General features: G+C 48.6%; 2 protein-coding genes and 1 long non-coding RNA gene across 9 annotated transcripts; 1 reads left to right on the top strand and 2 right to left on the bottom strand.

Moving 5' to 3' along the window:
• Positions 1-83: 83 nt before the first annotated feature.
• FBXL8 (F-box and leucine rich repeat protein 8) lies at positions 84-8978 on the bottom strand. 6 transcript variants are annotated; one of them, XM_021276500.4, is made up of 4 exons: positions 7319-8978; positions 5567-5702; positions 2565-2795; positions 84-2142 (listed from the first exon to the last, which is right to left on the bottom strand). In XM_021276500.4, exons 3-4 carry the CDS (start codon positions 2726-2728, stop codon positions 1167-1169), a joined length of 1140 nt encoding a protein of 379 aa, XP_021132175.2. In that variant the 5' UTR covers positions 2729-2795; positions 5567-5702; positions 7319-8978; the 3' UTR covers positions 84-1166. The 6 variants fall into 6 exon arrangements, with proteins under 6 accessions (XP_021132175.2, XP_005025794.2, XP_005025793.2 ...); XM_005025737.5 differs by lacking the exon at positions 7319-8978 and adding an exon at positions 6314-6453; XM_005025736.5 differs by lacking the exon at positions 7319-8978 and adding an exon at positions 6289-6426.
• TRADD (TNFRSF1A associated via death domain) lies at positions 6326-21904 on the top strand. Of its 2 annotated transcripts, none has more exons than XM_027466483.3 (5): positions 6326-6693; positions 9024-9175; positions 12582-12859; positions 14550-14736; positions 16101-21904. In XM_027466483.3, exons 1-5 carry the CDS (start codon positions 6326-6328, stop codon positions 16403-16405), a joined length of 1290 nt encoding a protein of 429 aa, XP_027322284.3. In that variant the 3' UTR covers positions 16406-21904. The 2 variants fall into 2 exon arrangements, with proteins under 2 accessions (XP_027322284.3, XP_071899916.1); XM_072043815.1 differs by having other exon boundaries at positions 6569-6693; positions 9003-9175.
• LOC140003484 (uncharacterized) lies at positions 10148-12588 on the bottom strand. The gene is made up of 3 exons (XR_011812254.1): positions 12348-12588; positions 11615-11730; positions 10148-11048 (listed from the first exon to the last, which is right to left on the bottom strand). It is a non-coding gene; the product is annotated as an uncharacterized lncRNA (long non-coding RNA).
• Positions 21905-21963: the final 59 nt, after the last annotated feature.

The following is a 21963-nucleotide window of genomic DNA, read 5'->3' as shown; positions in this document are numbered from 1 at the left end:
CAGATCTCATGTTATTTGCCAGGAGAAACGATCTGGCTCTTCAGTGAGATGAGAGGCTGATGAAAACAGCTACACATATAATCTACCAGGCAATGTACTTTATTATTATTGTTGTTAATATTATTATTAATAATAATAATAATTTTTTTTAGGTCTAAATAGGTGCTTGCAACGTAGCTTTATGCCAGGATTATTTCCATGGATAAACTGCTCTTCAAATAACAATTCACCAAAATCTTTGGCACAACAGGCAAACACACACATCCGAATTCAGGTTCAAGGTACCTTTGCCGCTAGTTGTTGAGTGCAAGGTGGTACAAAAATCCGTAAATGCTCTTGTTTCTCCTAAGACACATTAACAATTTAATGAAAGCAAAAGTCTTTGCAAAAGGCATTCAAATTATAACCTGGAAATCTGTGTTCCTGAGAATCAGAAAGAAAGGATGGAAAAGGATATTTGCAGACTACTACTTGCCTTTTATTACTACCTTGCCAGTGTTTTTTCTTAAGTGCTTTTTTTCCTGCTTGCATCTTCTAACATAGTTCACAACCTATTTAGATCCTTCCAAACTGGAGTTACCTGACATCTGGATACTGGGTGAGCTCACGATCACAAAAATGCCAGAAGAGGAATTACCAAATTTAGGGTGGATTTTCCATCAGATGACCACAGTTTGTTGCTATCGCCCACAGCTAAGTACCCCAGGGAACACAAAATGGCTGCACTGAAGCTGTTACTTCTTTAACTGTCCATCTAAGTAGTTGCTGGACACCTGACACAATATATTTGACTGAAGTTCTCTTAAAACTTAAAATCAAAACTAAATTTCACTGGGTTCCTCTGTAAAACTCCATGACGGATGTTTGGCATTCCTTCTATTGCTAAATAAAGAAGCAGAGAAGAAAATAGACTTGTTCTCCATATTCCAATAATAAAAAAAAAAGTTTAAAATAGGCAACTCTATTTCTCTGTATAACCCTTTTACTTTTGAGTACAAACGTTCAGTCTGCTGAATGGGCGTACATCATATTGAACAGTCAGTGATAGTGAAATAGCATGGTCTCAGCAAGCTCAGAGGGCATTTTACAGCATTTTCCTCATAGCCCTAAAGCTTCTCTCACTGTACTCCCGCAGTTCCCCACAATTTGCCCAGGAAGGCAGGAGGTCACTGAACTGTCACTGGTTTCCAGGGGTGCCGCTCCTTGGTGATCTTGAGAGTGTATTGTTTCAGGCTGGGGCAGTGTGTGAGGAACGCTTCCACCACCTCCTGGCTCACCACACAGTAGCAGTGGATCTCCAGCAGCTTCTGGCAGTGCCTAGCCAGATCTATTAGCGAGGAATTTAACTCATCCGAGGATGTGGTCTGTAGTGTCAGCTTCTTTAAAGTACTGCTGTAGCTCTGGGTGACAAACCTGATCTGATTTACCATGTAATTAAAGGTGTTCAGTTGCAGCGTGCTCACAGGTATGTTCAGCTTTAGGATCCGTGGTATTTTGCAGGCAGGGACTGTATGATCAAATTCTAGGTCTACGCAGAGCTGAGGATGCTTTTGACTTACAGCAGCCCAGAGCTCTTCTGAGATGACAGGTATGTATTTGTCCAGGCGCTCACAGAAAATGTCTAAATGCGTGAAAGCTGCTCTTTCTGGCTTGAGCAGTTCCAGAAATACATCATCAGACAAACTGGCATAGTAAACCCCCAAGGCTGAGAGTTTGGGACACGCTCTGAGAACTTTCCTAATGGTGTCCGGCGCCACGTTGCATACCAGGGTGCGGTTGTTGATGAACAAACTGTGCAAGTTTGGGTTGGTGGTAGCTATGAGTTCGACAAGCTCATCATCAAGGGTAAAGGGCATTTTTCGGAAATCAATATGCTGCAGATCTATCTGGTTTCTAGCATCACATATATTCCGTATGCTCTGTAGGATGTCCTGGCCAGAGTAGAAATAGGGGTTTTCCCCATGGCACACGATGCACAGCTGCTGCAGTTTGTGACTCTGTTTTGCCAACAGATCTAAGATGCGCCTCACATTCTGCCGGTTGCCCTCTTTGGACTGGTCAAACACAATCTTCAGGTGTTTGATTTGGCTGAGGAACTGGACCAGGCTCTGCAGCATGCTTTCTTCATCCTCTGAATCACATCTGAAAAGGTAAAACAAACTGTTAGAGGAGGCGAGAGGAGCCAGTCTCCAAAAAGACCCATCAGAGAAGTAGGTGTCATGATGAGGATGATTATTCAATAACTTTGTTTCTTGTCATTTTTAAACAGCAACTTAAAGGAACTTACCTGAGAATGTAAGACTTCCCCCAACACCTAAACCATCAGCAGCATTTTAAAAAAGCAAACAAAATAACACAACAGCATAACACAATTTCCTCTATTATAAAAAGACGTGCTAGTTATGAACTGTACTATCACACACAAGTCAAAATTAACGTCAATAATGTCACAGTCTAGGGGTGGATGTTATAGTATATGGGGTGTAGATATTCAACGTGCACTGATACATAATGAGCTTGTTATTCCTGCAGATACTCAGACTTCAGAAATCCGCTCCTCTTACCTGATCTCCGTGAAATGCCAAACAGAGCTAGAAGAAACAGCTCTAGCCCACTGTTTGCACACCTGGAAGACTGTGTATCTGTCTTGAAGGGAAAGGTAATAGAAAATTTGGATGAGGATTTCCTCTGGGATGTAGTTCCACAGTTCTGGGACTGGAGCAAGCATTTTGCTGAGTCAGTCAAGTTTAAAAATTGGAGAAACTTCCAAAATGGCAATTAATTTTCAAAGCTCCCTGTTCAAAAAAAGAAAGACATGTTAGGATTTATCAAACCAACATGACTAGATCGCAGAGAAGGTCAATACTTTTTCAAACTTGAAACTTTATCAAATTTTGAAATTCAACATAAAAACAGGGAAAATTCACTGGCCAATTGTTTTACACATTTTTTTCAACCAAGCCTAGGAAGCTCGTGATACCTGTTAAGAATTAAAGATGTAAGATCAAACCTTTGGAAAATAAAAGTTTATTTTTCCTACAGCAAGGTTTTGCTACTCTAAGTAATAAAAATGCAAGGGAATTTTCTAGCACTGTTGCCCTGGTATTCAAAAAGCTGAGACAGATTTCTCAAACTGTAGGGGAAAAAAAAAAAAAACAAACAAAAAACTCTTTGCAAGCAGAAGCTCTGCACAGAAAACAGCCCTACACATCCATTTTTTACTGATTGCAAAACAAAAGGCTTATAGCAGAACCCGGTAGCTTAATTACAGTGACCCTTGCCGGAAATAAGACGTGGCAGTTTGACAGAAATATTTTATTACAGTTAATCCACTTCTTATAAATTGCATTTACACAAGTCTGACTTAGAAATGCAAAAGCACATTTTGATTAACCCTTCACGTGAGCTACAAGGCAAAAGAATAAACACCTGGGATGAAGGCTGAGGTTGACAGCATTGTACGGAATTCTTTCATCCATCTTCTACATTTCTGCTCAAATAAAACCACCAATATAAGAGTTTTTCATTGCTCTCATAAGGAAGCAAGGAATTTTTAAATGACAGAGCTTTACAGCCTGCAAACATTCCCCTTCCTGGGCTAGCACTGAAGACTGGGCAAGGTCTCACGACTTCACTATGAATTTTGGGCATGCCCTCTTGCTTTTGAAGGCCCAGGTCCAGGAGTCACAGCGTTATCTCAGCACCACAGTTTTCTTTGAACTGAAAGCCTACACTTGTAGAGGTACTTTAGGTAGGGAACGAGTTGAAAAACATGAAGCAAGCACAGGGCAGCGATGCAAAAAACAATGCAGAGAGAAAAAGAACTAAATATTTTTCTAGAATTCACTGCTTTGAAGTGTGACTCATTATTTTGTGTGACAGCAGCAGCATAGCAGCTATTTTATCTTATCTACCATCGTATCAGCGACAACCCCCTTTCCACCCACCACTGAGAGCTACAGCGGCCAAATAATACAGTCCTGCTTCCTTCCTGGGAACTTGCTATCTTCTGTCATTTTCTCTGACAGTCGCCTGACAGCTTGGACCCTGCTTTTAGCTGCATTTAATCCCTCCAATAGACATTTGCCAGAATGCTGAACCACTCCTAAAATCTCACATGTGCAGCTCCTTTTATTTTTGTGATGTATTTTTACCTAAAGCCTAAGCCCTTGGAGTCATGTGAAAAGACTGCGAACCTCTGAGAAAGTAGAAAAACATTTCTAGTCATGGCAGTCGTTTGGAAAAGCTTCAAAACATGGCCTGAGAGAGCAGGAAGGCAGAGAGCAAAAAATAATTAGCGATAGTTTAAGTAATTGCGTGGCTTTCAGCGTGGCTCACGGCCTGTGTACGCGGTGGGTTGGCCCGGGTCCACCTGGTGAGGACAGCGGGGTCTGGGCCGGCTCACGTGAGCCACCGAGGTATCGGAGGTGTCGACCGCATGAAGGAGAGGCTGTGCCCACTGTTGTGTCGAGTTTTGTCAGCCCTCAGCGGGCAGGGCTCAACCAGGGCAGCCCTGGCCCCAGCAGGAGCAGGAGAGCACGGGGAAGCCGCCGGCAGCCTCCTCGGCCCGAGCGGGAAGCAGCGTTACCTCTGAGCAGAGCCCGTCCTCCTCCATGCTCTGCAGCTCCCCAGCCTGTGCCCCAGAGGGAGGAGCGGAGGAGGAGATGCCAAAAATAACAGCCAAGAGGCGGTTTCCCTGCCCACGGGGTGGGAGCTGGGATGCTGCGACATGCTTTATGGGAATGCACGCGTTAAAAGGCCTGCCTGGCTCCTACTTCAGCACCAGCCCTCCTCCCAGGGTTTAATACACAACGCTGGAGCTGCCAGGCTCGGTGGGAGCCCCCATCCTCGCCCAGCCCGGCCTTCCCCACCAAATCCAGACCCCCAAAATCTTGTGCTGGCCAAGTCTCTGCCTCTCCCCTCAGCGACAGCGTCACTCCCCAGACAGGGAACCGTGGGGTGGGACTCGGAGTGCTTATCGAGCACTTTGATTTCACCACACGGGATGCTCGCTCAGCACCGCTCGGCAAGGGCTGGCGGAAGAGAAACTTGCTATCAGCGACCTTTTCCTCTTTCACTCCCTTGGCACGCTGCACAGAGGTTAACTTCAAAGGGAAGATGTTTAGGGGACAGAAATGGGTGACAGCCCCTCACTGCAAGCCACCTGGTTGTCCCCACCTGGCCCTGGCAGGCAACTCCTGGTCTTTTATAGGGGAAGCTTGGGATCAGCCCCTACTGCCACTTAACCCCACAAACCCTTGGGTACCTGGACTCACCACTGTCTCAAGCTGGCAGCAGGAAAGCACCTGGCTGAGGGCCCTGGGTGCTGCCTGCCCCTGGGGACATCAGCATCCAGGAGAGCCCGCCTGCATTAACCCCTTCTAGGATTTATTTCATGCAGATTTTTCCTTTAGCTAAGAAATGAGCTCCTGGCATGGAAATGTTGTTGTAAAATGGCATGAAATAGGTATGTATTTTATACTTGTATACACATTTTATACGTGATAATGCTTCCCCCTCACTCAGAGGAGGACACCTACACCAGACCTGGGCAGGATGCTCTTACCTGAGGCTGAGGATCCAAATCCAGCTCCTTGCTTTGCGTGCCACAGAACCAGGGGATTTGCACAAAAGCTGCTTTGCTCTTGGTGGAGTTCCCACAGCTTTGCCTGGCTCAGAGACGGGCGATCTATCACAGATCCCTGTGGGAAGGAGCAAACCAGAGCGTCAGCTGAACTCAGCACCTCTATGGACCCTGCTGCCTGACCCATCCCGCAGGAGACGCAAGGACCAGGCTGATGTCCCTGCCACTGCTCTGCCCCTACTAAGTGGGGTCCCGAAGGTCTCCTCTCACAAACGGTGCTGGGCTCCTGCTCATTTCTTTTGGCAGCTCTCTTCCTTCTCCCACCGTGCTGGGACCCACGGAGCCCGCTGGATCTGCCTGCAGCGGAAACCCCACACAGTTAACCCCGAGCAAACAGCGCTCCTTAGGGCGGCTGTACCAGGCTGCGGGGTTGCTGCCTTCCCAGCGAAACGATCCCAGGACACCTCATTAAAATGAGCTGTAGGGAAGGGAGGGGGTGAGAGCTGAACTTCGCTAATTACCGACCCAGCCAATCTTCCTTTTCCCATTTACCACTCGTTCTCCTCAGAAGCATCAGGGGGGAAAGCTGACGAGTGCCAGCCAGGACCCGCCAGCCTCAAGCCACGCTGGGGGCTCAAGCGACTGCTGTCAGCACCTGCGGGACCAGGATCCCGGTCCCAGACACGGGCAGCTTCCCGAGCTACCTGAAGGGAGCTGTTTGTGCCTTACACATCCTCACGCATGCAAGCAGCTGCAGGGTGGGCACCCTCCTGCCACCGGAGCCCACGGCCGCCCTGCAGCACCCAGCCCAGCGGCGTGAAGGCGAGGGAGGCCCAGAGCCTCTCTTCTTCCCCTTTGGCTGCTGCCGGCCTTGGCGCGGCACCAACGCTCGCTTGGGCCGCGGAGGGGCCGGAGGAAAGGGGAAAGCGCTGGGGGAACCTCGGCTGCCCTCAGGGCTTAGCCCAAGGGCTCTGGCTGCCCTCAGGGCTTAGCCCCAGGCCCCCGCCCGCCATCCCGGCAGCGCTGCAGCAGCGGGCGGTGCCGTGGCCCTGCAGGAGCGCAGAGGCGGAAGCAGCGGCGCCGAGGCCGGGCGGCAGCGGCTGCAGGAGGTAAAGAACCCGCCCGGAGCTGCTGGAGGGGCTGGGGGAATGCCCTGCAGGCACGCAGAGGGGGCTGGGGTTGGGGCCGAGCATGGCAGGGACCCCTGTGTCCCAGCTCCTGAAAAATGCCTGGGCAGCGGGGGAAATCGCGGCGGTGTTTTCTTGCCTTGACACGAAGGCGGCCCCCTCGCAGCTCGCCGTTGAGTAGCCGGCCGTGCGCCAGAAGCGGGCAAAAAGGGAGCTAGGGATGGGCAGGCGTGGTGCTTGGGGCTTCGGGCTGGGCTTGGCAAAGCATCCTGCTATGGGGTAAACGCTTGGCAAGCCACCCGCTGCCCCCCGAGGCTTTGGGAATGACAGAGCCAGGGGCCCCTTCCTACTGCTGGGGGTAATTTGCAGGCCTCCTGGCACTGTCCGGGTGGTTGCAGAGGGGTGAGGGCCTGCCCTGGGCAGGGAAATGGGGTCTGTGCTGCAGTGGTGGGAGCAGGACCAAGCCGGGTCTTGTACTCATGTGCCCCTCAGGGCTGGCAGGGGGCAGCTGGGTGGCTGCACTGGAAGAGATGATGAATTAAGGGGTTAAATTGTTTAAATATCCCCCATCTGCTGTTTTCTAAGGTGCTGCTGAGCTTTCTGTTACCTTTTTTCTGTGAGATGGAAGGAGATGGGAGCCCCAGTCCCACACTTCCCTCTGTTCGGAGGTTCAGACCAGACCATCTCACCTCTGTGAGATGCTTTTCTACAAGGGCTGTGTGTCCTGGGAGACCATGACCCAGAAACACTCGCTCCCCATCCCACAGGCATTTCTTGAACTCCTGGAGTTTCAGTATGAACTTCATGATTCACTTGTTATTTCCTGGAGTTTCTGAACCAGTAAAAGGCTCCATGCTGGGCTCAGTTCAAGTTATAGTAAGGAAACGGGGTGGGTCCCCGTTTACATCCTGGTGCACTTGTCATGCTGCAAGGGATGGCAATGGTTTGCAGGCCACTCTGGTGGTCAGTCCCAGTGACCAAAGATGTGGCCACCTTCACACCCACAATCTGAAGGACAGCAGGCTGGGGGACACTGCCAGGTCACCACAACACAGCAGAAGGCAGGAAGGGATGAAGGCAGGAGGCAGGAGGGAAGGGATGCCTGTGGGGAAGCAGCTGGTGGTGTGACAGAGGTGTAAGCAAGTAGTCAGAAAGAGTGGGCAGGACTTGGGAACAGGGCTGAGCCAGAAGTCCCCAAATTACTCGTCACTGTGACGTGCGGAAAGGGCTGGCTGCGAGCTCCACTCTGTGTGGGAGCAGCTCCTGGGAGCTTGCAGCAACCAGCTCGTGGACGTGCTCAGGCAGCGTGGATGCACCTGGAAGGAGCGGTGCTGTGCCCATCTCCTGCGGTGCTGTGGCCATCCTTTGCATGCTCTCTGGCAGCCACAGCCTCGATCTGGCACTGCCCGGTGTCAGCACTGCTGAGCAGCTGGAGTTTGGGAGGTGTTTTGGTTCATCTTTGCCTTGGGAAGCAGAGCTGGGTGCAGCTGCAGCAGATGCAGTGTTGTGTTAGCTGGCCAGCGAGGGACAGGCACGATGAAGATGGAGGGCTGGATGCGCTGTTGTCCAGGAGTGTTGCTGCAAGAGGCAAATAATGGGAGAAGAATCATAAATGAGCTAGGGTGTAAAATGAAAGGGTCTGGCTGAATGTCTATGAGTCAAAGCTCACCAGTGCAGAGAGACCTGAGACACCTTTTTGATGTAAACTCTCAGGGAAATCAACCTTCAGTTTGCCTTCTGCAGTCTCTGGTCCCAGAGTACAGCTTGGTTGTAACGTGGCTCTGTGCTGGGGAGAAATTAGGCCGTGCACTGATCCCTCAGGTACGCAGTTTTCCCTCCTGAGGGGCCACAATCATGTGGCAGCAAGGGAGCTGTGGGCACTGTAATGTATCCCTCAGCGAGGACAGCCAGGGGACCTCTGAGTGCAGCAGGGATTCAGGTGATGGTGAATGTGCTAGAACCAGGACTGCTGGGTGCCCCTGGAGCACCCCAACCATCCTTCCTTAGCTGAGGAATGAAACTCTTTGCTTTGGAGTCTCTTTGGGCTAGAAATGAATGGGATCCAGTGGAGAATGAACTCAGAGCTTTGTGAGCTGCCAAGTCTTAATGACACCATGTCACACTGTGCTGTGCTTTACAGAACAGCAATGAACTCCTTAAAGGTTACGCTTGCTTGACAACATTGCTACCTCCTCTAAAAGTCAGGGTGGATCCCTGCAATCCCTTCATGCTTGTGCTTACTGCTTGCTGTACTCACCCAGTGTCAGGCCACTGTCTCTATTGTCTCTCAGCCCAGCTGTGTGATTCTGTAGGGTGCTGAAGATGGCAGGCAGCTCGGCTCCCTGGATCGGCAGCGCTTACCTCTTCCTGCAGTCAACGTGCAAGACTATCGCTCTGCCGTCTCTCTACGAAAGCTCCCAGAAGAAACCCAGCGTGTTCAAGGCACTGAAGCTGGCATTAGCAGGTACCCGTCCTCTCTGATACCTTGGCAAACTGACCGTCTCGCCTCTTCACGTAGAGGCAATGCCATGCCTTTCTTTAATCTCACACATAGGGGTAAGGAAATCTGGTGCCAGATTGAGGGGAGCGCCGAGGTTTGGGCTGGGATTTGAGTTTGGACACACAACAGGATATAAAACCTTTGCTGTCATTCTTGCTAATATATCTTCCTTGCAAATGAGATGGGCTACCGGAACGGCCACCTACTGCCCTCCAGCTGGTGAACCCATTGCTGCTGTAGCACTCAGGTGTGTTCAGCTGTGTGCCCATTTCCTGGAGCTATTAATCTGTCTAGATGGGCTGTAGTCAGGAGAAGGTTTCTTCTTTTGGCTAAGGTGTAATTCTGCAGGTCTCACCTCAGTTTACCTCAGGATTCTGTGTCAGCCTTGGATTGTGCTTGTCTATTCCTTAGGAGGCTACAGAGGAGCCTCTCCAAGGATTTACAGCCCGTTTATGTTTCAGAGATTTCTGCTTCCATGCAGAGCAGTCTCACACAGCCTGTTTGCCGGTGAGCCAGAGAGCAAGCAGGAGACGAACTGACAGAAAGAGGAAAGAGATTCATTATCAGCAGCACTGTGGGGCTTAGCATCTATCCTGATGCTCAGAAACATCTGCCAGTGCTGTGCTCAGGTGCCCACACCGCCTGCAGGGGCAGCCGAGTCAGAAGGAAAGCCCAGTTACATGGAGGGGCTGGCATCTCCCTTCACAGCAGGACTCTGGTTTGCAGGTGACCCCAAAATTAGGGCACGAGATGATGTGCTCAAGGACATGGTTGCCATGCAGGGAGACATGGACAGGCCGGGGGAATGGGGCACCAGGGACCTCATGAAATTCATAAGATGAATTTCACATCTAGAACATCGCACCTAGTTTTGGGCCCTGCAGTACAAGATGCTTGGTGGCTGCAGTGCTTGCCAGGTGAGGAGATGCTGAGGGAGCTGGACTTGTTCAGCCTGGAGAAGAGAAGAATTCAGGGGGACCTAGCACCAGCCTTCCCTTACCTCCAGGGAGGGAACGCCACACTCTCTGTAGTGGTGCATGAGAAATGAGAGACAACAGGCATAAACTGCAAGAAGGAAGGCAGACCCTGGATATACGGACAAACATTTTCCCCTCAAGGACAGTCAAGAAGTTCCCCTGAACAACCGTGCATTCTCCATCCTTGGAGGGTTCCGGAATGGATAAAGCCCGGAGCCTGATCTCAGGGCTGATCCTGCTTCGCAAAGGAGGTTGGGCCAGAGACTTGCTGGGCTTCCTTCCAACTTGAACAATCCTGTGAATTATCCTGCTTTGTGAATGTTTATTTAAACACATTTATGTGGGAGGGGAGAAGATAGCAACTAGTATGAAAAAATCTTTAATTTCTGCTAGAGAAACATGATTTCTTCTTTGAGAAGCCTACTTTTTAAATGAGTGATAGCCAGCAGAAGCTCTTTTCTGATACAAACAACCACAATTACATTAACTTCAACTGCACTTAGCAGTATTTACATCAAAAAAAGCCTTGAGATGCAGATGGCAATGGAAATACATTTCTGTATCTACTCTTGCACCAATCTGACTGCAGACTAATTTGAAGAGTTTATCATATTTACTTAGAACAGCTCTCACAGTGCTCTTTACCTGTCATACAGTTGAGCCTATATTGATTAGCTGGGATTGTGCGGTTATCCTGTAACTTCTTCTGGCAGACATCAGTCTAGCAAAGTTGGCTAGTTTATCCAGTACAGCCCAGCTCGTCTTGCAGCTTGATCCCAAGATTTGAAACAGCAGGAAGCTCAACACAGTTGTCCAGTTAGGCTCGATTTATGCTTGCTTCGTTTCACTGGAATGTGAATCTGCTCGCACATTTAAAGGAAAGCCCACAGAAACGTTAAATGCTACCATGCCATTCAGACCTAAAAAGGACATGAAGTCTGAAGCTGTCAGAAGCTTCATGAAGAAATGAGTGCAAAATCCTCTCTCTTCTGAAATAGCTGTCTTGTACACCATTCATAAAGGTTTCCATGTCTGTACAGCTTTTTTTTTACAGCTTTTTTTTGTACAGCTCTTGCCCTGTTGCATAAGCGTTTGTTTGCTCAGCACTTCCAAAAACAAAACAAAACAATAACAACAAAAAAAAACAACATGAAGGAACCAATAAAAACAAAAGGACATTTCTGATCAGCAACTACAATCGGAATTAAAATCTCTCTCCTAGGTGCAGAGTCCCAGTCACACATCTAGTCCAAACTAAAACTTCTGATGCAACCAGCCCTGTGTAAACCCCGTAAAGCCACCATCAGCACAGACATTTAAACGCCAGGTCACTTGTCCCAGCCAATGCAGAGCACACAGGTCTGCTTTGCCTTAAGTCTCCCCTGGGCACATCTAAATAATGCCTTAATGTGTGGTTTAGAAATACCTGATATATTGCCAGTCTGCGCTGATACAGCCGAACTGCCCTGTGCAATGACAGGCCGGGAGGTTAATTCGGGTCTGGAAGTGGTACAGCCACAGCCAGCCTCCCACGGGACTCTGCTAAAAAAAAAAAAAAAAAAAAAGAAAAAGAAAAACACATACTTTAAACTTTCATCATCAGCATATAAAATCCCAGGGGAGACAAGGTCAGGGTACATGGCTAATCCAAATTAAACTTTGCTGGGAGAAGGGAGGACAAAGCCCTGAGCTCTCTCTCTCATCCATGTCTCTCATGCTCCCCCTGCACTAATGTTAGAGGGTGCAACCCTGCCTTGTCCTTGCTGACATTTTACCATGAATTAATTCCCTGTGCAAAGAAGCTAAACTAGTCAAGGTCCACTCTCAAGCAACCAAAATTTTTGTGGCTGGGTCTGTCATGTGTAGCTGGGTCTGTTGTTTGCCATTTGTGAGATGCATTGAAGGCTCCAAGCCAGCCAGAAGCTACCTCGTGTTACGGGGTGGGGAAGAAACACTAGGTCTCTTTCCAGAACCTTTATCACTGCACACAACTCCAGTCACAGGGACTGGAACCTGGCTCAGCACCGAGCTGAACTGTGCATTTTCATCTATAAGATGCACGCCTCTGTTGTGCTACCTGCTTAGTGTAGCCATTTCTGTCCTAGAAATGGAAAGTTGAACTCAAAAGCTCTCCCAATAAACTGTTTTGGGATAATTACCTGGACTGTAGTACCACCTGGACACCGTGCTTCAGGGGATTTGTGGTAGCAGGGCAGCAAAAACTTAATCCTTTCCTCTTGGTTTTGCATACAGGTTTTCCATCCCCGAGGACTTTATCACAGAGAGAAGACGATTCAAAAGCTGCTCCCTTGCAGGCTTGGTGGTGGATGGGAGTGGGTCTGGGTTGTCTGTCTCATGCCTGGATAGTGACTCTGCTCGCTTCTCCCTGCCAGACTCCACCGGCAGCGTGAATGGTGTGGACATGCTCAAAGTGCACTGCAGCCACCCGCACCTGATCGTGCAGCTCAAGTTCTGCAAGCAGGAGAACTGCCGCCGCTTCCTGCAGAGCTACCGGGAAGGGGTGCTCCAGGAGTCCCTGCAGAACCACCTCCAGCTCGCCCTGGCCATGACTACGGTGCCTCTAGAGATGGAGCTGAAGGCTGGCAACGAGCACCTCGACAACATGCTGAAGGATGAGGATCGCTGCCTGGAGTGCATCTACAGAGAAAAGGTGAATGGGAGAGGGAGGGAAGCAAGGCAGCAATGAGGAGCACAGGAGGCAAGAAGGGGGTTGCAAATCCTGCTCTGCTGCAGCATGCTGGGCTGTTGAATTCTCCATCCTTCAGCTCCCAGCTGTACTATGGAGAAACAGCTCTGCCCTTCCCCAGAAATGATCTGTGCACTTACCTGGAAGAGCCACAGCCTTACCTAAATTGGCCAACAGTGATTCTGTGAAACCACTGCAGTCTCTGTGTGGCTCAGTTACTGTGGCTGTTATCACCACTCAGATGAGGAATTGCAGAAGGCACAACGTGTCTCGACACACCCGTGAGGCTGGCAGGGAGGAGAGCAGTCCCGTGTGGAGCAATCGCTGCCCAGCACCTTCCTCCCCCGCCTCGCACACCTCCTCCTCTGAGCAGCAGTGGCACCTACTCCTAGAAACAAGCACGACACACACTGCACGTTGCACCAAGGGCTTGTGACAGAGCGGGGACAGGCAGCATCTGCTGCCAGCAGGAAGGCTGCCGTTCTGAGGGCGATGGCTCTCTCTCAGGGATGACGTCTAACATCTTGCTCATCTCATGCTTTGGCACTGGCACACTAACCCTGCTAGCAAGAACAGTGGGATCTTGTCATTTCAGCACAAAACCAAGGCTCTTGATGTGATTAAACTCCTTGCCTTTCTTGTCTCCTTTTTTATTTACCACCTGGAACTAGCAATACCTGACAGTTCTGGTTCCCTCTCAGTGATCCCCAGAAATAGATGGTCACCAACTCCTTGGGACGATTAGGCACAAGAGGGTGTTTGGGCTGGGTGCTTCTCTGCAAGCACGGAGATGAAATGCAAACCATTCAGCCCAGGACCAAACACGTATCACAAATCCTGTCAAGTTCTACTTGCTGCTCCCTCCCTCTGCTGAATTAGCTGACTGGACAAAGAGATGGGCTTATTTTGTTCCCCACAACTGACTCAGTCTGACAGCTGCCCAACAGCAGGGCAGTGAGAAAGCTCAGTCACTGGCTGGGGGCAGAGCTGGGAACCAACCTCTTATACGTAAGCTAAACACTGAACCAAGTCACAGCACTCACCCACTTTTACTCTTCCCATGTGCTTTGACTTATTTCTTTACCCCCTTTCTCCTGTCTTGACCTCTTTGGAGGTCAGATTATTTTGGAGGTCGTAGTTAGCAAGAAAAATTGGCTTGCGGAGAATGTAGAAAGTGCTAGGAACAAAACTTATGCAATGGAGGGGCAGACAGAGAGAAAGGGAGTAGCAGGAGCTGCCTGCTTTGGTGGCCATGAGCTGTTTGATCAGACCACCCTATTCTGTGGGTCTGACCCTCATGTGGAGTAAATCAGAGAACCCCACCACCTGTGGTGCACCCTATTTCTTGCAGAGGGCTGCTGAAAATAAACCCAGCCTAGGAGCAGTTCAGTGCAACCTGTGAGCAGTGAGAAACCCAGGGGAGACTGCCTATTTCATATCCCATTACAGGTTCAAATTCACACATTTATGGTCAGAACTCCTTTAGATTATCTCACTTGATTCCCGATTTACAACTCGTGCTGCAGCCAACTCACTGCTTCTCTCTCAACACCATCACCATAAGCTGCGCCAACAAGGTGCCTTCCAGCTAAACCCCGAGGGCTTTGCACAGCGGCGATCCCGGCCCCAACCGCTGATGCTGTTTGTGTTACAGCCTGACCGCCTGCGAGATGAGGAGATCACCGAGCTCGAGGAGTATCTCCAGAGCCTGATCCTTCACCAGAACATCAACAACAACCTGCCTGCAAAGGACTGCGCGTCTCTCAACTCCCCGTCTCTACCGTCCCCAGGCAGCTCTCCTTCCCCGCAAGTCACCTTCCTCTTTCAGGGACAGCAGTTTGGTGAGTGGCTGGGACTGAGCCAAAGAGCCCTCAGTTTTCCTTGCCTCAAGGCAAAAAGGGAGGATGAATGTTCATGTTGGGGTCTACCTCAGGTAAATCAAGGATCTGCAGCACCCTGTAAGGAAGGAGGTCGAATAGTATTAAGATATTGCCACACACCTCAGCCCTTTTCTTCCTGGGGTGACTCCGAGCCAGATGTTTCAGAGGCTGTGTCCCTTTCCAGCCTCCTCACATTTTAAAGCTCCTTCATACTGAAACAAAAATCACAGAGTAGTTTTCTTTCCCTCCACATCACTTGGTCGAGGTGAGTCAACAGCACAGGGTTGGATCAAACTGGGAAGGCTGTTGTGGAAGTCACCAGCCCCACTTCCAGCCGGGACTGCTTAAGCCCAGGCTCTCTGAGGCACACCGTCTGTCTGTCTCTGGTGTCAGCCCACTGTAGACAGCTTTGAGATAGTCTCACACTGCAATTTTAGCTTGAGATCACCTTTTGTTTTTTTTTTTTTTTTTTTTTGAGTGTGTTTAAACTGTGTATGCAGCTTCCAGTGTTAAACAGCTGAGCTCCTGCTCTGTTTCAGTATTTCAAGGATGCTTAGGTAGGGAAGGGGGCCTTGGTCAGAAAAGCCTGGCTGAGTTGCTTTTGAAAGGTTGAAACAAATAAAGAGGATGAACAAATAAAGAGGATGCCTGTTAGAGAAAAGCAAGCTCTGGCAAACTACGAGGCATTTTCATCCCAGGGGAGAAAACGAGAAAATAGACAGTGACAAGCTTGTGGGGTGGGGACAAGCCCATATGCCCTGATATTATGGGAGGACTTCAGAAGGGGAATGACCTGAGCCAGGCAGGGAGCCAAGAGGTGCCAGGGCAGATGGCTGGGAGCAGGTAAATTGCCACCCAAGCCACCACCACTGCCCCTGGGGATCACAGAGTGGTGTGAACAGCGCCTTGCTTCCCGCCTGCTCCCTGCACAAGTACTGCAGAGCGTCCCCGGGGACCTTGAGGGGACACGTCCAGCCCGTACATGCAGAGCAGGGAGACTACATGGGGACACGGACTCCGGTTTATTCTCCCTTTCCAGCAGAGGAGGATTGCTGTGGGACACAGCCGCTGAGGGCACAAGCCCCAGCCCACGGTGGGCTGGTCCCTTTAGCCTCCCTGCTCCCACTTCTGCTCCCAACTCAGTGCTCTCCTGGTGTTAAAACACCAGCGGGCAAGCAGAGCAGCTCCACAGCTGTTTAATAACACACTGTGCATGCCAAACACACTCCCTGCTCCACCAAAAACTGAGTAAACCTTGGCCAGGCCCTGGCTACATCACATCAGCCATGAAACCTTGTCTTTTATCTGCCTTCCGTTCCTTTCAGCCAACAGAACACTCACCCCAGACGACCACCAGAAATTTGCCAAGCTTGTGTCCAAGAAATGGAAGCAAGTGGGTCGCTCTTTGCAGAGGAACTGCCGGGCCCTGCGAGATCCTGTCATCGATAACCTGGCCCTCGAGTACGACCGGGAGGGACTTTATGAACAAGCCTATCAGCTGCTGCTCAGATTTATCCAGTCGGAGGGGAAGAAGGCCACAATAGCGCGACTGATCGCAGCCCTGGAAGAAAATGGTCTCACCAGCTTGGCCGAGGAGCTCTTGGGCCTCCATTCCCATGAGGACTCCTAGAGCCCAAAGGGCAGTGGCATTGTTGAGGGCTTCCTTGCTTTAGCTAGTGTCTGAGACTGCTGCCAGTGTCTGGGAATGTAAAGCCCTGAAAATCACCACAGGTTTCTGTGTCGGTGGCAGTGCCATGGAGGAGAAGTTCTGTGCTCACAGAGGCCAGCACAAGGCTCTGACGTTCCTTATTTCACTCTGTTTCCAGAAGTCAGCTTTCCCTTCCTATGAACTGGCGAGAGAGGCTTGCAGCCTGACTTCCTTCCTTCACAGTGAAGCAGCCAGACAAGTTAAAGGGCCCGAGGGGAGGGAAAGGAGAAAAGCAAGGAAGGCATCTCGGAGAATTCCTATGGGAAGCAGACACCACCGGTGTTTGTCAGATGTGGCCCAGGGCCATCACCTGGAAAGCTGCAATATATAGATATATTTTTATACTGAAGACATTTATGCCCTCAGGCATGACACTGAGCAAAGACAAAGGAAAAGTAATTTTTTTTAAATCGTTTTCCTTCTTTGCTCTTCAAACAAGGAACATCTGTGGCACGTGCATCTGTGCTGCCCTACCCCAGCACAGCTCCTTCCCACATCTCGCCACCAGAGGATTCCCCTTTACCTGGGACAGTTGTAATCTTCCACAGGGCACAACATCACTGCTGTAGAACACATTTCCAGCACTGAGCAAGCAATATGGATAAGCTTAAATTCAGAGAACCATTCCCAGCTCCTTCTGGACCATGGTGAACGATAATATACTGACCAGATCTCATTCAGCTCTTCCCACCAATCTGAAGAAGCCTGCATCTGTGAAAAGGAAAACAGAGTTGGAAGAAAATATACACAGTCAGCAAGTTCCCTACGGGCTGCAGATTGGAACTGCTCTTCTACAGTGTGTTGCAGCATCAAACACCACCCTGAGCCCAGCCCACAGAGCTGAGCCAGTCCCTCTGAGCAGCTGGCTGCCAGTGCCTTCATTCCCTTCTTAAAAACCTGCCTTCGGCCTGCTGAGTTCACCAGAGGGGATTGCTCGCTCCTCACGTGTCCCAAGGGTCAGGATTTGCACCGAGCCTTTCCCTGCCGCGTTGTCACTGTGTGACAATTGGGCATCAGCTCCTGGGCCTGTTTTTACCTGCCCTGCTTTTGAGGGGAAAATATCGCTTGCCAGAGAAGGCACCCAAAACCTAGGGCCGACTCGTGCGTTCAGTTCCAGTGGGATAAGCCTGCTGTCTCCTGGTGTGTTGATGCAGACTGCAACAGAGCAGAGTTTTACCTTTGCCTATAAGAAAGCACACAGCAAAAAGTTTCTAGTGCGACATGGATCCCATGAAGCACAGCAAACAGACTGACTACCTTTGACATATTCCTTATGCTTTCCTGATTTTTTTTTACATACATTTCTGTTAATTCTCTCCCTCTTTGACCTTCCCAGCCATGGGAACAACCAGTGGAAGTTATGTCAGGTGTAGAAAGTGGCTCTGCAGCACATGCAAAGCCCATGCATACACACAAGTATCAGGCCACTGGCAGTCAATACAGCACCAGCTTTTAGATAGACAAGCTCCGATGGCCTTATAAACCACAACTCACCTCTTAATCCTTCGCTGGAGTCAAAGCTGTGACTTGGTAAAGAGAAAAGCAAACTTGGATTCAGGTGTGGGCTCAAATCTGAGCTCGTGGGGCTGGTGTTGCTCCCTTACCTTCTCCTAAAGGCATGCTGAGAGCATCAGCTCCCTTAAGACTCATATCAGCGGGATTTAGGTGACCAGTTTCTATCCAGTCTGGGTCCACATGCTTCAAACAACCTGAGCATAACCTGAGGAACCTGGCATTTGTCTGCAGGTTTTGGTTCCCCAAGGTTACAGACACTGTGTAGAAAGGAAATGGAAGGGGTCAGAGAAGGGGAGAATGTTTTCAGGGTGTCAATCTGTCTCCATCTTGCCCTTAGCTTCAAAGAAAGCAGGACTTCGTGCATTTCTACAAAGACTGTAGCCCCGTGGCATTTTATTACGTCATTCTAAGTTAGTGCTGCTGCAGCCTCATCTTTCCCGTTCCTGCTGTGTCCTGTCCTCTCCCTTCCAGCAGTACCAGTGCTCCCCCCAAAAGGAAGCAAGTGCCTCTGCCAGGTTTCGTTAGGGACCAGCACAGCGATGCTGAACCTTCATTAATTTAGGCTGCTATGGGACCCTACCTCAAAGCATGTAGCTTGCCCTGGCTGGGAAACTCTGCTTGGCAGCAACCCAGCCAGCCAATGGTATGAACAAAAAAAGAACTCCTCGCCCCAAAACCAAACCAAGCCAAACAACAACAAAAGCAACAACTTTAACACAAAGACACATCAGAAACTTGAAAAATATTTTAAAGGGCAAGAGGATTTGCTCTTGATTTTGCAAAAAATATTTTTAGAAAACAAGATCATATGCACAGCCTGCTGTCTCATTTGTAACAACTCCTCCTAAGCTTGCAGTCTACAGCTATTCATGTGCACATTTATATATGGTTATAAGGCAGCGACCCACTGGTGTGAGCTGCTGGCTTTTATATCATCTGTTAATGCTCAAAATGAGAGTTATTCTTCAGCATCTATTTCAAGTCCAAAAACTTTCTTTGCTGCTATTGCTGTATTACAGAGGACTAAGCATGAATGCTCTTTTTTTTCTTAATGCAAACCTTGTGCATTTTATTACCCTGCAAGCACTTGGCATACGTGTTTCCTCTTACTCACAGATTCCCTCTCAAAAGTGCCATTAAGTGCTGGAGCTCCTGGCAACCTTTCTGGAATATCATCATCTCTAACAGCATTCACAGGTACCTTCATTGCAGAGATGCAAAGGAAAAGGGTTTTCCAGTGATATTCCATAGTGGAATCGTGCTGAGCACGTGGCATGGTTTAGGATCGTTAGCAGGGGCCATTTTATACCTTCTTTTCAGTGATCAGCCATCATCATCAGCAGCCATATGTTAGATGCTACGTAAACTTGATTCTGGTCTCCAGCAGAGTCCTTCCTGCTAAAAGAGATATATTTTTTTTAAGTATTATTCAGCACAAGCATAGATAAAGACAATTTTCACAAGTGCCTTCAGATAAAATAGATAAATTGGATCGCAAATACCTAAAGTTGTTTGCATTGATTTGACAGTTGGTTATGGCTTGACTCCTGAGCTTATGCCTGTTTAATCCAGAAGACTGGACTGCTTTACACCACCGTGCCTGCACCTGATCTTACACCACGCAGGACAGGAAGAAGCACTCACAAACAAAAAAAAGATTAGCAGAGATTTGTCAAAGAAATGAGAAGCACGTCTTCTTTACCTCTGATAGTAAAACGATGTGCAGAACTGGAGAGAGTTGAATGCTGAGGATTACTGGCTACTACATCAGGAAACTCAGTGCTTAATGCTGGACCCAAGGGCTCTAATAAGCATCTCAGGTGGCTACCTGGCTGCCAGACTGTTGAAAGAAGAGCACACTTGTGCAGACCACATTTCCCATCTCGATTATCTTCCTTCTTGTCCAGTGTGTGAGATAAGCTATGAGCAGTGCTGCAGCTGAATTTGGCCTCATCCCATAACAGCTCTTCTCTATGTATTGAGATGTGCCTGAAAAAAATATTAGGTAGTGCAGAGGCTGGGGAGGAAGCAGAATCAAACATGCATCAAACCAGCACACAACATTAAAAGCAAGTAAAGATACTAATAGGTTCTATGTAAAAAAAATGAAATAGACAAAACATAAAACAAACAGCAGAAACCAGGCCAAAACACGCTCACAGGAAGGGATCCAAGAGGGCTTTTTTGTGGCAGAGATTGTTTTTGTAGCTTTAGCAGTGTTTCATATTTGAAGGAGGCTCCTTTCAGTCTGCCAGAAGGAATAAAAGATGCATCCAAAGGAGAATTTGAATGACTTGCTTTGGCATAGCTGAGCTAGCGTTCAACTGGACAGAAAGGAGAGTGAAAGTCAAAGTGCTCACCGCATAGACTTTGATAGGAGGTTTCTGATAAAGAAAACTCAGAGAACACTTTGATCCAAAATTGTCACAAAAAAAGATCAGAGTGCCCTGGAGGGCAGAGTCAGTAAAACATCAGCCCTCTTTGATGCCTGTTAAAACTACACCATGGATTTTCATTTACCTGCTGCAGATGGCGATGCACAATCACAGCAGATTAATCAAGAGGGGTGGAGAAGGTGCTCGCTCCCAGCAGCTTCACTTCTCATAAGCAACAACTGCTTGCAGAGGACGAGTTGACTTGAAAACAAGGAAAGGGTTTCAGCATTATTGATCGGAAGCACTTAAAAATCATGAGCCAGAACTTAAAGAAATCATAAAATTTACTTCCAGATTTTCGTAGCAAGTCAAATTAAGAACGAACGTCAAGTGACAGCTTGCGGCAATGCTTTCCAGGTTTCTGTTTTCAGTTTCAGCCCTACAGTCGAAGAGAGATACACGGATTATTTTTAATGCAGAATGGGATGCTGATGTCAGAGCACTGTAGGTTACCGAGCTTTATGAAAAAACGTGAGCCTCCAAGTAAAACAGAGTTTGCTGCAGTTTCATAGCTAGGAAGTCTCAGAACTGTCTCTGTTTCAAGATTTGGGGGAAACTGAGGCAGAAAACTTTACACCACTGTCAAGATATAAAAAACATTAAGGCCAAAGAGTGTGTAGGCTGAGGGAAAATACTTGTTCAGAGAAGTCATTGGTGCTTGGTGTTGAAGATGCTCCAGGCAAAGATTTTTTCCCAGGGTGAGGAAATTGTGCTTTTTTTCCTAAGCTGTAAATTTTGCTGTTCACTTTGAAATCTTCAGCACTGAGAAGACATCCCGCTGCCTGGGTGACCGTGTTGTCTCACCTCTGCCATTTCCAAAGGGATCTTAATGCCACCCCTGCGTTGCACCACAGCAGCTCCCCACTGACTCAGAACCTAAAGTAGCTCCTGCAGCATCATGGAGCTCCAGATTCAATTACTTAAACTCAAAATTTTGGTATAGCTGTGAACTTCTGCTATTGTACAGCCGAAACCAAGGGAATACTGGAATGGATTTCTTCAGTCTGACCCACATTGGAGTGGATAAATGGAACGGGTGAGGCACGCTGCTTTCTGCTGGCTGAGGGTCTGGCCGTTTGTCTTTTGCATAGAGATGGGCCCAATTGGTGAGGCAATTTAAGGCCTGGAGTCAAAAAATTATATATTTTTCTTCTCTGGATTTAACTGGGCTTGAACTTTGAAAGCCAGTGAAGGGATTTGGCCATACATCTCTAATTGAAATCAGTAGGAGATGTGTGGTTAAGTCCTTTAGTCATCAGTGGAAAAATCCTTTGCTGACCTTTCTAATTCCAAATTTCCGTGATATTCAGCACCAGATCTGGATCAGCCACATCCAGCTCTGGGCTGCAATGCCATGGATACTCAGGTCTAAGGCATTCGACCTCCACGGTATTGTCTTTTATAGAACAAAGCACTTTGGTCTATTTTTTTCCATTCTCTTTTATAAATAAACATATAGTTTTGATGAAAAGAGCGTTGGAAACTTTCTTTTCTAATACTTAATAATGGAGTCATAAGAAGAAAGGGGCT

The sequence above is a fragment of the Anas platyrhynchos genome, chromosome 12 (genome assembly GCF_047663525.1).
Source record: "Anas platyrhynchos isolate ZD024472 breed Pekin duck chromosome 12, IASCAAS_PekinDuck_T2T, whole genome shotgun sequence".
NCBI lineage: Eukaryota > Metazoa > Chordata > Aves > Anseriformes > Anatidae > Anas > Anas platyrhynchos.
Note: the sequence above shows the minus strand (reverse complement) of the source record. Positions and strands in the feature narration are given on the sequence as shown.

Excerpts from the sequence above, each read along its gene's own strand:
- TRADD (XM_027466483.3), top strand. The coding sequence starts at position 6,326 with ATGCAAGCAGCTGCAGGGTGGGCACCCTCCTGCCACCGGAGCCCACGG. Across the intron at positions 12,860-14,549 it reads AGTGCATCTACAGAGAAAAG|CCTGACCGCCTGCGAGATGA; the intron begins GTGAATGGGAGA and ends TTTGTGTTACAG. Across the intron at positions 14,737-16,100 it reads CTTTCAGGGACAGCAGTTTG|CCAACAGAACACTCACCCCA; the intron begins GTGAGTGGCTGG and ends CGTTCCTTTCAG.
- FBXL8 (XM_021276500.4), bottom strand. The coding sequence starts at position 2,728 with ATGCTTGCTCCAGTCCCAGAACTGTGGAACTACATCCCAGAGGAAATC. Across the intron at positions 2,143-2,564 it reads TGGCATTTCACGGAGATCAG|ATGTGATTCAGAGGATGAAG; the intron begins GTAAGAGGAGCG and ends TTACCTTTTCAG.